This window comes from Orbicella faveolata, unplaced genomic scaffold, assembly GCF_042242905.1.
Source record: "Orbicella faveolata isolate gen_17 unplaced genomic scaffold, um_ofav_v1 contig_13, whole genome shotgun sequence".
NCBI lineage: Eukaryota > Metazoa > Cnidaria > Anthozoa > Scleractinia > Merulinidae > Orbicella > Orbicella faveolata.
The window spans coordinates 19,629,300-19,645,236 of record NW_028301540.1 but is presented as its reverse complement, the minus strand read 5'-3'; the positions used below and the strand labels follow the sequence as shown (position 1 = coordinate 19,645,236).

At 38.8% G+C, this 15,937-nt stretch overlaps 1 protein-coding gene across 7 annotated transcripts in view; it reads right to left on the bottom strand.

Annotated features, from left to right (window-relative positions):
* The window catches only part of LOC110050843 (nucleolar MIF4G domain-containing protein 1-like), a 151,623-nt gene that overhangs the window by 48,437 nt on the left and 87,249 nt on the right, over window positions 1-15,937 (bottom strand). For all 7 annotated transcript variants that reach the window (XR_016206061.1, XR_016206060.1, XR_016206062.1 and 4 more), the window contains exons 8-12: window positions 13,365-13,493; window positions 10,897-11,024; window positions 4,472-4,565; window positions 3,252-3,295; window positions 2,310-2,365 (exon numbers count right to left, since the gene is read on the bottom strand). Coding sequence is in view for 4 of the 7 variants with exons in the window: in XM_020756815.2 (XP_020612474.2) it covers window positions 2,310-2,365; window positions 3,252-3,295; window positions 4,472-4,565; window positions 10,897-11,024; window positions 13,365-13,493 (451 nt within the window). In the remaining 3 variants the exon portion in view is untranslated. The remainder of the gene's footprint in view (window positions 1-2,309; window positions 2,366-3,251; window positions 3,296-4,471; window positions 4,566-10,896; window positions 11,025-13,364; window positions 13,494-15,937) is intronic.

The window sequence follows — 15,937 nt, the reverse complement described above, 5'->3', positions numbered from 1 at the left end:
GTGCTGTAACTGCCATACAAAATTGCATAAGGGACATTCGCTCAAACTCCTTCTCAATGATGAAAACATAGGCACACAAGGCGTCCAAGAGTTATTTTTTTGTGAAGTGTCAGAGATAGGAGCATTCATGGAGCTGTTTACAGTAATGATTTGGTTAATTTGACAAGTTTTTTGGGTTGCATTGTACAGCAAGAAAGAAACTCAGAATTTATGATGTACATGCGATGTTACATCGGTCATGGTAAGTAGCATATCCCATCTTGACTCTCTTTCAAGTTTTCAGTGCTATCTTAAAACACATCCTTTTAAACAGGCTTTTAATTTGTTTTAATTTGCTAGTGTTCACCTTGTGATTTTATCAATCTTAATTACATGTATATTTTATTTACTTTTAATCATTTTATCTAATTGTAAAGCGCATTTGATCATGTACGTCATGGAAAATAATATTGCGCTATATAAGTTTTAATCATTATTTCTTTGAAACATTTTGATATTGTGAAATTTGATTTTCAAGTTCTCTTTGACAGTCACAAATCTTTTTTAAGAAGAAAGATGTAATATTCACATCATCCGGTAGAGTTGGAGAAAGTGGGGGAGCGCTTGGTTTGATTTGCTCAATAGGAAAAATATTTTGATCTGACATTTTTTATACAATTTCTGTTTCAAACCTCAAAGGAAGCCCATTGAAATTGATCATTTCACCATTCTTGTCAGTCACATAAATTCTGATCAAAGGAATTTGATTACTGATTGATATTTTTCTCATTACGGTTTCTTTCGACGAATAAGTCAATCTTTCAAAAGGTTTTCCAACTATATCAAAACAACCCAAGATGGTAGAAGCGCTTCGCCCGCTGATACTTTTCCATTGAAGAGATTTTCATCTCAGTCAATGAGAATGCAGTGTATGAGGTAATTGCTGAATGAAGTCAACAGATTGATGACAATCCTTATTTTTAATTTTTTATCTTTATCAATGAGTCCAGATTCAATGAGTCCAAGTAAAGCAGTCAGATCACAATCTATTTGAATCTTCCTTTCCAGTGGATTTTCTATAATGATTGCACCTTCTGAATTATCCAATTTTACTCTGATTCTATCTTCATCAAATATAATCATAAAGTGCTTTTCTGAGACTCTTGAGAGTATAATTTCCAGCAGGAATTCTTTTACAGTTACGTTGTCTTTTTCATCAAAAATCCCGATTTCTCCATTTCTCCAAATTGTACCATGAATTAGAAAGATAGCAACTCAATAGTCTTATGTATTGAGACTTTTGAAGATGTTCTTTAAAGTAACCTGTGTGATCATTGTATCCCCAATAATTGTCAACATGACCATTTTGTATATTCAAATATAAAATGGACTTAATGAAATCATGTCTCAAAGTGATAAAGCCAAGAAACTTGCTGATCAAGAGAGAGATAAAGCTTGGAATGACTTCAAATTGAGTTTTCAAAATGCTGATTTAAGTAAATTCAAAGTTAAGATTGAAATAAAGGTAATAAATGAAGTGACTGCTGAAGTATTTTTCATTGAAGGTCCTGGTTCATTGCAGAGTGTCTTTGAGTAAGTGAAAGGTATTGGAGTGATAAAATGAAAAAGGCTTTGGGGATAGGAGCTTTTCCAACAGAATTAACTTTAAACTTAATTCAAAAATTACCCATCCCAGTAGTTGAATTTTCAGAAACCATAACCATTTTGTCATTTATTCAACAAAGAAATAAAAATTTAATCTTATTTGAAGATGACATTAAGCAAGTTGATATCAGCAAAAACATTCAACGATTTCAACTCGCGATTGATGAGGCAAAAGTCAGACTCGATCTCGCAATATCTCCAGATACATGGTTGATGCCTTTGAATCTTGAGAGAAATACTCAGAGTACAGTCAGTTACAATAATGTATTGAAGAAGGCAACAAAAGACATGAAACTCGGAGTCAACTCGAGCCAACTTGAGTCAACTCCATCAACCTTGATACGAAGAGACTGGGGGTTGAGCTGATGAATGGGGGTACCTCAAACATCAACAGACCAAGTGGAGTGAGGCTACTGACCTCCTCCTTCAAATCTGCAACAAAGCTCAAACCACAGTAAGACGCAAAGCTCAAGCGTAAGCGATAACCAGAAAATCGACCAAGTAAACATAAATTATGATTTACTGCACAGGATGAAGCACTAAAAAAATGTACAACTATTTTGTGAGCCATCCTCTGTTGTGCAAGTCTAAACATTAGCTCCTGAGAGATTTAAAGGACAACAAAAATGTGTACACTGTGCACTGGAATCAGTTGGCATACTTACTCATTAGTGAGACTAGGTGTAGAGGCAGCTTTAGCTTGGATTTGAAGAATGATCTCCTACAATCAATATAATATCAAAATATACATTAAGCTATTATTATCATCAATTTTAAAGTACCAATATAAGGAAAAAAGAACTTGCATGACATATTTCTAAAAGTAAATGTGATCCAAATTCATTCAGCTGAGAAGAAATAACACATGGTATTGGTATGCAGCTGAAACTTTTCTTGTGGCTGCTCTATGAAGCAGTACATTCTATATTCTTCCATGGTGAGATTATTATCTGGAAAGACACTGCTGCAACCACTGAGTTGGTTTTCTTCAAAGAATGACATTAAAAATAATTGTATTCTCTTGATTTTCTGTCCAGTTCCAGCAACATTTTCTTTACACTAATTCACCCCAATGAGGCAAATATTCCAGCCATACTTGATGATGTGACTGTTGACGTGCTTCTATGCACTTTAATTGTAAATATGAAGAAATCTTATTTTTGAACAAGTAACAATTAAGATAATTTTGGGGGTGTACTATTTTACTCATGCATGCTATGTATTTAACTTTTGGATTGATGGCACTTAGAGCTTTGAGAGTCAAGATTTGTTGGAATATAAGGATACATGCAATATAATTATAAAAAGGTAAGTTAAGTCTGCATATGAGCCAAGTGGCCCACCAGACCAGAGCATGAAGCGACTAGGAGTATTTCTACTCCCCCCTGGATGGGATGCAAGTCCATTGCAGGGTTACCCCCAGCATTAAGTTCGCTGGTACCCATTTATACACCTGGGTGGAGAGAGACACTGTGAGAGATAAGTGTCTTGCCCAAGAACACAACACAATGTCCCGGCCAGGGCTCGAACCCGGACCACTGGATCTGGAGACGAGTGCACTAACCACGAGGCCACTGCGCCTCCCACATAATTATAGTATGCAACACCTTTAATGATGCTGGATCATCTCTTCTTATTTCGGCTCCAGTTACTAATAGTAAAAGAAGACAACAATTCAAGTTAACTGAAACTATATTACTGACTGAAGGAAAAGTGCATGTACTACACCTGCATTTTACCACAGATGTTGAAAAATCAATTTTTTACATTTCTCCCCTCCTATTAGTTTCCTTGAAATTTGGTTTAGATTAATTATCTATTTTAAAACAATTTTTTAGGCCTCAGGCTTTATAAATTGGTAATATAATTAGTTCCCCAGTAGGTGAACCATGTACTTTCACAGTTTGGAATTCCTACGATACTCTTCTATTACTGCATCTCTTATGGTAAATAATTATTGTGTATAGCCACAAGGGACATTAGACAAGTAGTACAACTCTTTAGCACTCAGTTGTAATGGTCTCAGAAATTACAAAACTTCAAAATATTTTACTATTACATGTAACTTTCCCTTTAGCAATGAATTATATTAAGTTGGAGTAATAGTAGACATGTATGCTTTACCAAGTCCAAAAAGTATGCTTAAGGTGATTCCCTAGTAAAAGAACCCGCCATAGATTTCTGATGAAACTTGGAATGCTGTTGTTACAGGACAAGGAGATATTAAAAACGTAATAAAAAGAGGGGGTCACCGTGCTTGTTTTCATGCCACAATGCTGACAAATACAGTTATTTAGGTGACTTTTGGTAATCGCCGTGTGCAACAAATAAGCTCGATTATTTTTCAATGCAGCATGTTATATCACACAGAGTTTGACTTTCTTTGATTGTTTATTCATGTCCCAGAAAAAATGTGTTCAAATACCCTGCATTTTTTTATCCCTTATAGGAAACATAATTTGGACATGTGCTCTGTTGGGCCCATTTTGTCTCCCTCTGTAGTATTTATTTCATTTGCCAAAATAGTAGCCATAGATTTCTTCTAATTTTTTTCTCAGCTATTGAGGATATTGTTCCCATTGAAATTATGAAAAAAAAAGTGGGGGTCACCGTGCTCATTTAAGAGAAAAGGAGCATTTATTTCGTTATCGAGCTTAGTTTGAGGGAAATCTCTTATGTTTTGTATGCACATGCGCTCATGTGCACGTGCTAATGATGTGAAAATCGTGTGCAGTAGGGATGCGCAATGCAATACTAAGGAATCACCTTAAGATGGCCAGGTGTCGTGCACTTGCTTCACTTACTTATGATACAAACCATTTCTTACTTTTTAGCAGCAGTAAAAGCAGTTCAACATCCTGTCCTGTAAAGGAATCTACAAGCCACCGTATGATGTCATAAATAAGACAGCAATGAATAATCTGCGTAAATAGAGGATAGACATTAGAAGCAGCACCAGAAGATTGTTCATTGAGTGCAAATAAAAAGGGGAGATTGATTTGTGTCCTCATCAAAACCTGCTGAGTGTTATTGCTGTTTTGCCACAATATTATTCGAGTGGAAACCAAACTAGCACTGAACTTCAAACACTGTACGACTTTATTTGTTTACACAGATACGAGTTTGACTAGGAAAACATATCAAGCAAATAGAAAATGAATACAACAATAATAAGTGAAGGAAGCTAGGCAAAAAAATAAGAAAACCATGACAAACACAACTTACAGAAATTCCACCAGAATGACAAAGTGGGAATTGAACCGATCCTGGATACATACGCGATGCACAATTTGCTCGAACAGATTTGCAAGTTATTTTAAAATAGCAAAACTGTAGCTCTTAAATTCGTACAAGTACACATGTGAAAAATCTACATTATATGTCCCGTAGGGATATCATGATTTGCATAGGGAACAAAAACAATAGGAAGCAACGCGAGAATGTTACACCGGCCCCTAAATGTGGTGCATTACAAAGCATTTATAACAAATAAAAAGATCACGTTCTCAGCGTGCTTATCTAATTACGATAGAGCAAAGCTATATATAGGGTGTTGAACAATTGTTTGTTACTAGCTTTGTTCAGTCTTGTAGTGTTCAAAAAGGGGGATTCCCTTTTGAGTTCTGTAAACAAGTACTTGATCTTGACAGGCTTGTAGCTGGAAAACAGTTCCACGTGACATTTAGCTCCTAGAACTTAAATTGTCAAGGAATGTGTCAGCGAATTCAAGTAATATAATTTTGTCAGTAGGTTGTTGTAGGGTGGATGTCTTGGCTTTCACCGTTACTCTTCAAACAAAGTCGTCTTTATCATTTTGTTGTACATCCATGATACAGGCAAGCGGCCAGCAGCTCTGCGGACAGTTCGCATTGGCCACTGAGACGATGTCGCCAGTGATAAAATTCCTCTGGGGTCGATTCCATTTCTGTCTTTCTTGAAGGGATGGGAGGTACTCCTTGATACACCTTCGCCAGAATACATCCGCCAGGTACTGGATCTGTCGCCGCCGCTTGCAAGAGTATATTTCATCCTTCTGAAAGAACCCAGGTGGTAGCGATGGTCCTGAGTGGAGCAAGAGCAGATGATTCGGCGTGAGTGCCTCCAAATCTTTTGGATCATCTGACACTTTAGTGACAGGTCTGCCGTTAATGATAGACTCCACCTCACACATCAAGGTTACCAAGCCTTCTTCATTGAGGATCTGCTCTTTCATGAGGGTGCCCATGACTCTTCTCACCGTTCATATGTAGTGTTCCCAAACTCTGCCATGATGGGATCTGCCAGGAGGGTTGAATGTCCATTTCACATTTCGTTGTAGTAGGAATTCCCCAATCTTGTGTTGATTTCAACCCTTGATCGCTTCCTGCAGCTCCTTTTCCCCACAAACAAAATTTCCTCCATTGTCACACCTCACTTCTTGGGGTTGGCATCTTCGAGCAATGAACCGTCGCATCGCGTTGATAAAGGAATCTGTGTCCAGACTCTGGGAGACTTCTAAGTGGATTGCTTGTATGGACATACAAGTAAACAGAACACCATTTCTTCTGACAAGGCTTCTCCCTCTTTGCACGAGAAATGGACTGAAACAGTCAATTCCTGCAAACGTAAAGAGCGGTTTTGTAGGTGTCACACGGTCTGTGGGCAGGTCTGTCATTTTCTGCTTTCCTAGTGGGGCTTGCCTCCTTTTGCAATCGAAACGGTCAATGACAACCCTCCTTACAGCTGTCCTCCCTTTGATAATCCAAAACTTTCCTTGAATCATGGATAACACATGCTCTAGACCGGAAACACCAGACATCAAGTGGTACTAGTGCACAATCAAATCTATGTGGTGCTTATGTGGTAGAATAATTTGGTGCTTTGCAGCGTATGGGATTGGTGCTTGTTTTACTCGCCCACCAACATATAGCAGACCAGTGACTTTCAGTGGATCAAACTTGTAGATCACACTCAATTTCTTAATTGCACTCTTCAAGTCATCGCTTCCGTTTACTTCTTCTTGTTCTTCGAGCCATGACAACTCTTCCTTGAACTTTGTTGTTGGATGAATTTTAGAACTTCTTTTTCTGCTTTGTCAATGTCGTCTACATTAATAGGCTCGTATGTCCTGTCTTCAGAGGAGTCATGTACTAGTGCCAGTCCAGTCTTTTAGATGATTGCTTTAGCTTCTCCCGGTAGTGAAAAATCTAGGCAACGAATTTCTTAAGACGAGACCATGATGAAAAGTACCCAAGGAGTTGATTGATACAATTAATACTGGCACTGGTAAGAGAGAAAAGGGCTTGAGTATCCCTCTTGATTTCAGGGTCTTCATCTGGCATTTGGGCAACTGGTTGTATGGGCCACTTTGATTTGGGCTCCCAGAGAAAATCTGGACCATTTATTCCTAATGATGGAACCCACCGTAAGACCTCCCAAAGCGCCGTCTGCAGGATTCCCCTCTGAACTCACATACATCCACTAGGACAGGGAAGATGCATCATGTATGATGGCTATCCTATTAGCAACAAATGTGTGGAACCTCTTGTCGTTGTTTCTCATGTAGCTGATTACACAAGTACTTTCTGTCCAAAATACAGATTCATCTACTGGGAGAATGATTTCTCTTCAAAGTGTTTTTTCCAGCCTGGATGCCACGAGAGCTGCTGACAACTCTAATCTTGGTATTGTCACAGTCTTGAGCGGTGCAGTCCTTGCCTTTCCCATCATGAAGGTACAGTGTATTGCACCTTTATCATCCAGAAATCTGAGGTAAGAGACCACACCATAGCCTTGTTGCGAGGCATCTGAGAAATGGTGTAGTTGCACAGACATGATTTTACCAAAGCCCTGTGGCTTCAAACAGTGATCAACTAAGAGCTGTTCAAGCTTTGGTAGATCTTAGCCAACGATTCTTTTCATCGTCAGGAATTGGGTCATCCCACTCCAACCTTCTATGGCACAAATCTTGTAGAATCACTTTGGCTGGGAGGACAACCAGGGCTACGAAACCAAGAGGATTGTACAACGAGCAAACAACTGAAAGTAGCCCTCTTCTTGTGAGGGGTTTGCATTTAACTTCAATCTTGAAACAAAACTTGTCAAGTTCAGCATCCCAATGTACCTCAAGAGCATGCTCGACGGGCAGCTGACCATCGTGGAGATCCTTGAACATGCAAGCTCTTTCAGACACAGGAAGAGATTCAATGACCTTGTGAGTTTGAAACACATTTGGTTAAATTGAAACCTCCCATTTCTAGAAGCCTTTTGAGATCATCAGTCAGACGGATAGCTTACTTTTCCCCTGGCATGGACTTTAAGCAGTCGTCCACGTAAAAGTTTCTTTTGACTGTGTTGATTGCCTCAGAGTCGAATTGTTGCAAGTTGTTGTCAGTTCATTACCTTAGAGGAAAGTTTGCACAGCTTGGAGAAGACACTGCACCAAATAAATGAACTCTCATTTGATACTCTTCAAGTTGACTTTCCAGATCATTCCCAGGCCACCAAAGGAAACGTAGGACATCAGAATCGTCAGCAGGAACATGAACTTGGTAGAACATAGACTCTATGTTGGCGATAACAGTGATCCGTTCCTGTTGGAACTGAGTAAGAACACCAATGAAGGAGTTGGTCATATCTGGGCCCTGTAGCAGTATGTCGTTGGGAGAAATGTCCCTGTATTTCGCTGCACAGTCAAATACGACACAAACTTCTCAGGTTTCTTTGGATGGAAGACTGGGTGATGCAGTAAAAACCAAGTAGCCTCTCCTGATCTATTAGCCTGATGATTCGGCATACGAACGGTGAGAAAAGTCATGGGCACCCTCACGAAAGAGCAGATCCTCAATGAAGAAGGCTTGGTAACCTTGATGTGTGAGGGAGTCTATCATTAACGGCAGACCTGTCACTAAAGTGTCAGATGATCCAAAAGATTTGGAGGCACTCATGCCGAATCATCTGCTATTTCAGGGTGGTGAATATCTCCATGGCAAGGCTATGTCATAGTGGCCTTCTTTGAGATTGGCAGTAGATTCCATGATTTCCAGAGCTCTTTTGTTGTCAAGAGACATCTCCCTCTCATTGTCAAGCAACAAATCGTTGAATTCCATATTGCAAAATCTTTGGAACATGTGATCGAGCTCAGCATCTCTTCTAATGAAATTGGTAGTACAAGTAACATTCCCATTTCTGCCTAGTGGACCATTGATTGCCCAGCCAAGCAAAGTTCTTGTTGCATATGGACCTCCATCCTGACTCTCCTTGACTTCTTTCAGTTCCAGAGCTTTAGGTATGTCATGGCCTATCAGTAAACCAACATGAGCACCTATTTCTGCAATACGTATTCCTTTCAGATGGGGCCACCTGTCAACATCATCTTGACTAGGTATATTTTCTGATGAAATTGGCAGTGCAGGAGTAGAGAACACAAGTGGTAGCTTAATAAAAATTATTTTCATCTAAGTCGAAGACTTCTCACTGGACCAAAGAACTCGTTCTCGTACTATTTTCTCTTTCCATTGTGGTTAGGGATAATGTGGTGTCGATACCTCTGACTCCAAGCTCCTTCAATAGTTGATCACTGCAGAAGGTCGTATTCAAGCTACCATCTAGGAAGGCGCACGTGCACAAAAGGGTGTCGTTCCCTTTGGCTCTCACTTTGACTGGTACTACTGGTAATCCAGTTACTGACGTTCTGGCACTGGTAACAGCACAGCGTGGCTTGCCAACACTTACAAAGGTGCTCTGAGCTCCAATCTCTGGCTGGGTTGCGTCATCAATTCGTGTCGAAGGTGGGCGTAGGAATGTTGCACGTTTGTCATGACACCTGTCCACCTTGCAAAAGCTTGTCTTGCACAAGGTAGTACAATCTGGCACTATAGCTTGTGGTTTTAGCTTCAATCATGATCTCAAATGCTCTAATAAAATTGCAGTAGCTGTTGCACTTGGTTGCACTTGGTGGTTTTGCTGTTGTTCTATATGTATCATATTACCATTCTGTTCCTGCTGCTCCCACTGCAGGTCCATAAATTGTCGAAATCCTTCCTTGCTGGAAATATAATTTTGAGAATCCACCTCTCTTTGCCACTGTCCTCCAGCACCCAGTTCAAAAATTGGAAGCTGTTCAGTCCACGCAGGGAGTCACTGGGTGTTGCTAGGCTCTACTTTAGACACTTTAGGCTCGCAGAAGACCTTTTTAACTGCGGTTGGAACAATACTTCGGAAGCCCCTAATCTCACCAGCCACCATGAACCCTGCTTTGGCTTCTGCCAAGACACGTTCTTCTGCTTTAGCTTTAGCAATCTCTTGAGTGCTAGCTGTTGCTTCCTTTGTTGCAAGCACAGTTCTTCTTGTTGTAAGGCTTGTTGCTTTCGCAGCATTGAGGCCTCGGCTGCCAAGGATGCTCTTTTTGCTGCGGCTGCTACTCTGCTACTCTCTGCTACACACTGAACTGCTTCTCGAGGATCACGAGCTGGCCTTAGATCTCTAGGCAATCCCTGTAAACTTTGAAGCAGTTCGAGAGCCAGCATTGTTAACGGAGTCCTCAGGTTGAAGGTTCAGTTGGCTGATTGTTCCTCGTGGTTGTTTAAAGCCAACTTGTATCCAGTAATCGATTATTCTTCTAGAATCGTTAGCCAAGAGTAGTGTAGCATCATAGTATTCATGTGACAAAACTGTAGCTCTTAAATTTGTACAAGTACACGTGCAAAAAATGTAAATTATTTGTCCCATAGGGATATCATGATTTGCATAGGAAATGAAAACAATAAGAAGCAACACAAGAATGTTACATTGAGAATAAAATGTTAAGACTCGTTTGCGCTAAAGCAAGCTATCCCATGTTACCATATCAACTTGGTGAAAGATCTTGAGATAGTAATTTAAAAAGATCAAACACTCTAATATTCATCAACTTCTGTGACCCCTACTTACCGCAGGATAGTGACTGAAACTAAGTTTCAATCACTAGCCTGCTGTAGATAGGGAGTATAAAAGTAGATGAATACAAACCAGACTTTATAGCCTCAAGATACAGTATACAGCATGGATACAGCATTCCTGAGTTCTGATTGGATTAATAGGCACTAAATTCCTTATCAGTCACATCAAATAATAGGTTATAGGGAACCCTCTCCACTTGCTTTAGCAGCACATGCTTTGGAATGTTGCTGCTGTCTTAAACACACTTAACTCTGAAGTGCAGACCAAGTAAACTTACAAGATCTTCAAAACAAACTTTCATTAAAAATATATAGAGCCTTGATTAAAACATACTTTGAAGTTGTAGAGATGTGCAAACAGGGCTACTACATTAACACACTCTTTCCCTTGTCCATAGCTGTCTCTGCCACTCTTGTGCAGATGGTCAAACAGCTCTGCAAGTCTTTCAGTAAAAAAAGCAGCTGAAAACAATTCAAGATGAATCAAGCAAAGTAAATGATTATAGGCCTGAAGCAAGTTTCTGAAAGGGTCACAAACAATCTAGGAAACAATTTTTTATTTATGTGGCAAAATTGAAAAAACCATGTTACAGAACTTTGCAAGAGATCCCTAGTGGTATAACTGAAAATCTGTGACCACACCTAACGACATTCTATTAACTTATTGCACATTGCAATTTTACATACTTTATCCTACTGTGTCACAATTTATTGGACAACAACAAGGTAAAAGCTACAAATCATAAAAGCAAAACTCAACTCCTTCTGTCAGAATTGTGACAAGGTGTCCAGGTCAGCCTAGTGTAATATCTATTATTTTTGCATTGTAAAATGTTCTCATCATACCCAGGGATTGCACAATAAGCACTTAACAGTACTAAAGTTCTGTTTGCTTCAGTTGGGTCTCAAAAAGGTTTAATGTTTTCACTTCTTCTTTTTCTTCTGTATTTCTGAATAATTACCTGTATGACTAGTATCCCCTGTAGTCTATTATCATTAAAATTGTATTGTAACAAAAATTCAAAGTTTTAATATATTAGTTTAGTATAAATCTACTAGCGTTCTATCATGCATGCCGTTCCCTGATTGGCTAAGCTACCCACTATCTATTCTGTGATAGATAGTGAGTAGCGTAGCAGTGTGCCCTTGTTAACGAAATGCAGCAGGCACCTTCTTGGCGTTTTTGAAGTGTCTGTGAAGAAGATTTAGATAGAGTTTTGAACAACTAGTAGATTTATACTGAAACAATTTCATTATTCGCTTTCGCTTTCTATGCATGATACATGTAGTTGACTCAGGCTTCGCCCTTGTCAACTATCACGCGGTAGAAATCTCAAGCTCATAATCTAATTGTTTAATATGTTATCACACAAGTGGTAAATGTAGGTCCGGATGGTTGAGGTCTAAAGAGCTGAGGGTTATCAATCCAAATACAAACAGTGTCACAGTTGGCCCTCTAGTTTTGCTTATGAGGGAGACATCAATATCTTACGGTATTGTTGTCTCACTTTACCACCTGTGACTGGTTTGAAAACTTGCCATGAGCAACACAACACTGAAATGGGTTCCTCAAGAGCACTTCAAATTTCTGGACCCATTCAGAACTTTACAATGGTGAATCGCCGCTAATCTTTTACTTAATGCCATTTGCACAGTTGAGATAAATTTGTCGAAATTCTTGTTTTTTCTTTCCTCGATACTTTGGAAAACTTCACGTAATACACCCAATGAATTTCTTTAGTTTCTAAAAGGATTTTCAAAGCTCAAAAGCAAAATATTCAAGTAACTCACTGGCAAACAGAAAACTTCATTGCATGCCAGTATCCTTGGCAAGTCTTTGCATGTACTGGGAATTTGTATTTTAATCAAAAGTACTGTCACGTTTTTTTTCGCTTAGTTTTCTCAAAGAATGGTTAAATTGCAATGCAAAGTTATATGAGATTTTCAGACTCAACATCACATTATATTGGCGGCTAGTTGGGAGAAAATATATTCTCGTATTGGGCTCTGTCGCTTTGTGACTCCGCCTAATGTGAGAATATATTTTCTCTCAACTAGCCGCCAATATAATGTGGTATTGCCATCTAAAAAACGCATTTAGTTTATAAGAAATAGTTATTTCTACATATTCTGATTGATTAACTGAGATGTGATTAGCAAAGCACTGTTCACCTCTGCACAGCCAGAGGTGAAACAAAATGGCTTCTTGTAACTTTTGGTCCGCTAGTTATTCAGCTTGTGTGGTAACTACTAAAACAATAATTATTATTATTCACCTCAGTGTTGGTGAAAGTGGTGGATATTTACTGAACCATGAAGCAGCAAGGTAAATATCCACCACTATTCACCTCCACTTCTGTGAATAATACTGTTAATTATAATCCATCAAATATTTTTGTGTGCGTGCAATTGGTCTAAATGTTTCACCTGATTAAATGTTCCATGGGGAATATCTGAGTGAAATTCCTCAATTTTCAAAACCGCCCTGGTTGTGAAAAATATTTGAAGGATGATAAACACAATATCTAGTTGGTACTAAAATATGCTCGCATATTTGTCCTTGGACATTATCTGTTCCTCAAAGCTCACAGTTTCCCTCAAGCTATGCTCTCGGAAAACAGTTTTCTTCTTGCAAATTTTTGTGCCAAATGGAGGCTATTGTTTTTATGTCACTGATGTCACATAGCGGGTATATAACTCAGATCACTTCTTTAGCTCTCTAAATCAAAATATTACTGGTATACTTTTGTCCAATTGGCTGATACAAAACTCTACCGATAAAAGAGATGAACACAAACTTACCAACTTCAGTTCCAATATGACTTGAAAGAATTGCCAATAACATGACATGTTCCATCAGAAGTTTTTCAGGCATCAGTGATGTAGATACACATGACCCCAGAATAAGATTGCTTAGTATCTTGTTCCTATCTGGGAGAAATTGAGAGGCAATACTTGTGAAGAGGTTGTTTCATTAAGGGGTTTTGACATTGGTTGTGCTCGCACTCAGGGTGGGAGATGGGGAAACGAGGTCATAAAGATTGCCAAGTGTATTCCTGCAAAATATCTTTGGAAAGTAGGAGGTCTTTATATCACTTCGAGAGAAAACATAGACATTTGCATGGTCAGAAAGATCAGCTTTGCATTCTCTAGCTTGTTTTACTAGCAGTGTTTAATGAGTTCAAGCAGTTAGAAATAATTTATTGGACTTGCAAAGATACAACAGATACCACACATTACATTTTTCTGTTCCTTAAAAGAAGTCCATACCATCCCAAAAAAAAGCCATCCAAAATTCTAAATGATGTGTTCAGACATTGATGATCCGTTTAAGTGTGAGAGGTCACATTATAAACCAACTTGCCAACGACAGACAAAATGAATAACATGGATGAAAAACAAGTGAGTTTCAGCATAATTTGTCCATTTTTACTGTTATGAAGGACACAGCTTCATAAGGGTAAAATTGTTTTACCTTTAAAAAGGGTGGACTTGATTAAGTGTAGCTGTTTTGTGTCATTGTAATTAAGTGTAAGTAGCGTGAACTAAGACAGTTTTAACTTAGTCTGTGTTACAGAATGGTAAATGTTTGTGGAGATTAATGTACGGACTTATCAAATGTTTGTCAAGTGGTAGAAATTGTGTGTTATTCAAATTTTAATGCTTCCTTGAACTCATTTGGTTCCTTGATTATCAGCATTTTCCAAATCAAAGCCATGACATTTTTATCCTGGTATTGCTGGGATTTTTTAGGTCTACCCCGACACGTTATCTTAAGACGTCCAAAGATTTTGACATTCTGAACGTTTCAGAGGACACTCTGAGGACTTTTTGTCCCAGTCCTAGAACAAGCATATCTTCATTTAGTCTGGAGTGTCAGCCCTCTTCTTGCCTTAACCCCCAAGGGGCCCAGGAAAGAAGGGCGTCTGAATTTCCAGTGTCATAGTGTCCTCATGTGATGTTGTACACTATTTTAGGAAATGCTCCATAAATTTACCAGTAGAATCTAAGTATGTCAACCCAGACCGTGCTGAGCTTGGTTTTCTATGGTATGCATATGCAAGTTTGACACCGCATTGAAATATACTACTTTTCCTTCAAATGTGATGGAAACCAAATCAAAAAGGGTTTTGCTTCCTATTGCAAGCTTATTGTAAACATATCTGTAAACACACATTGTGCTCATGCCAGTTGAGTTTTTTTTATCTTCCCTAAGCCTTTATCAGTTACAAACTTCCCCCAAACTCCCATACAAAACATGGTTTATTCTCACTCTTTAACTGGAAATTGTTTTTGAATTTATCTTAGGGCCAAGTTGCACAAGAGGGCAATTTGGGATTTGTCCCAAACAAATTCAGAATGAAATTGGCCAGTGACTAGAGATTTGTCTGGAAAAGCTCCAGTTGCACTTGAAAACAAAATCTGTCAACACAACAGAATAAGTACATGTAGCTTTTCTTTTTCTTTGCCTAATCTTTCTTAAGTTCTCAGCTAACGAAAGTGTACTGGGTGACAAAGTTGCAGTTGATTCCAACATTTCGCTGTCTTCTGGGCATGAGTCAGACTCGTGGTTGAAGGAGCTGGACTAGGAGTTCCTCGATCATTAGGAAATGTGCAAGGGCCACAAGGCAAACCTGGATAGATCAATCCAAGGAAATGTTGTTGCACTTGGTCATGTTGGAACGGTGTTCCATTGATTCCATGCACCTGGATCGTGATGTTGCAAAATGAAAACGTGATTTATAAAATTTACAGTGAAGTCTACCGCATGAAGCCTCTGCTACACATCATGTTTTGTTTTACAAGATTTGTATAAGTTTGGCCTGCTTCAGAAGTACCGTAAATGTCCATGTATAAGCCATACTTTTTTTCACAAAATTGAAGCCAAAAACCAAGGGTGCCGCTTATCCACAGGTACATCTGTGTTTGGAGTTCTCAAAAACCTAATTAATATTCGTAAAACTTCTTAAGATGTTAAGAAAAAAACCTAAAAGAAACTGAGAGTGTGTTGATGTTGTTCATCGGTGTTTCAAAACCGTGGTTGTTTGCCCTTGTTTGTTTATAGCAATACAACTCTACTGGAACTTCAAACTTCATTGTTAGTTTTTTCCAAAATCTACACTTCCAAATTGGGGATGCAGCTTATCTACAGATGCGATATATACATGGACACTTATGGTAGTCTGCCGCGACTTCGAAGTTTGTCCGTCACTGACCAAATTTAGTCCTTTGGTGAACAAACCAGTCGCACCTGGATTTTCATTGTGATGACAGATGTTTGACAAAAGTAAACAGTTTTTCCCCTACTGTTCAAATGAAATCAATATTAAGTTAAGGGTCCTAACTGTGAAGACAGGGAAAGCTGAGAGAAATAA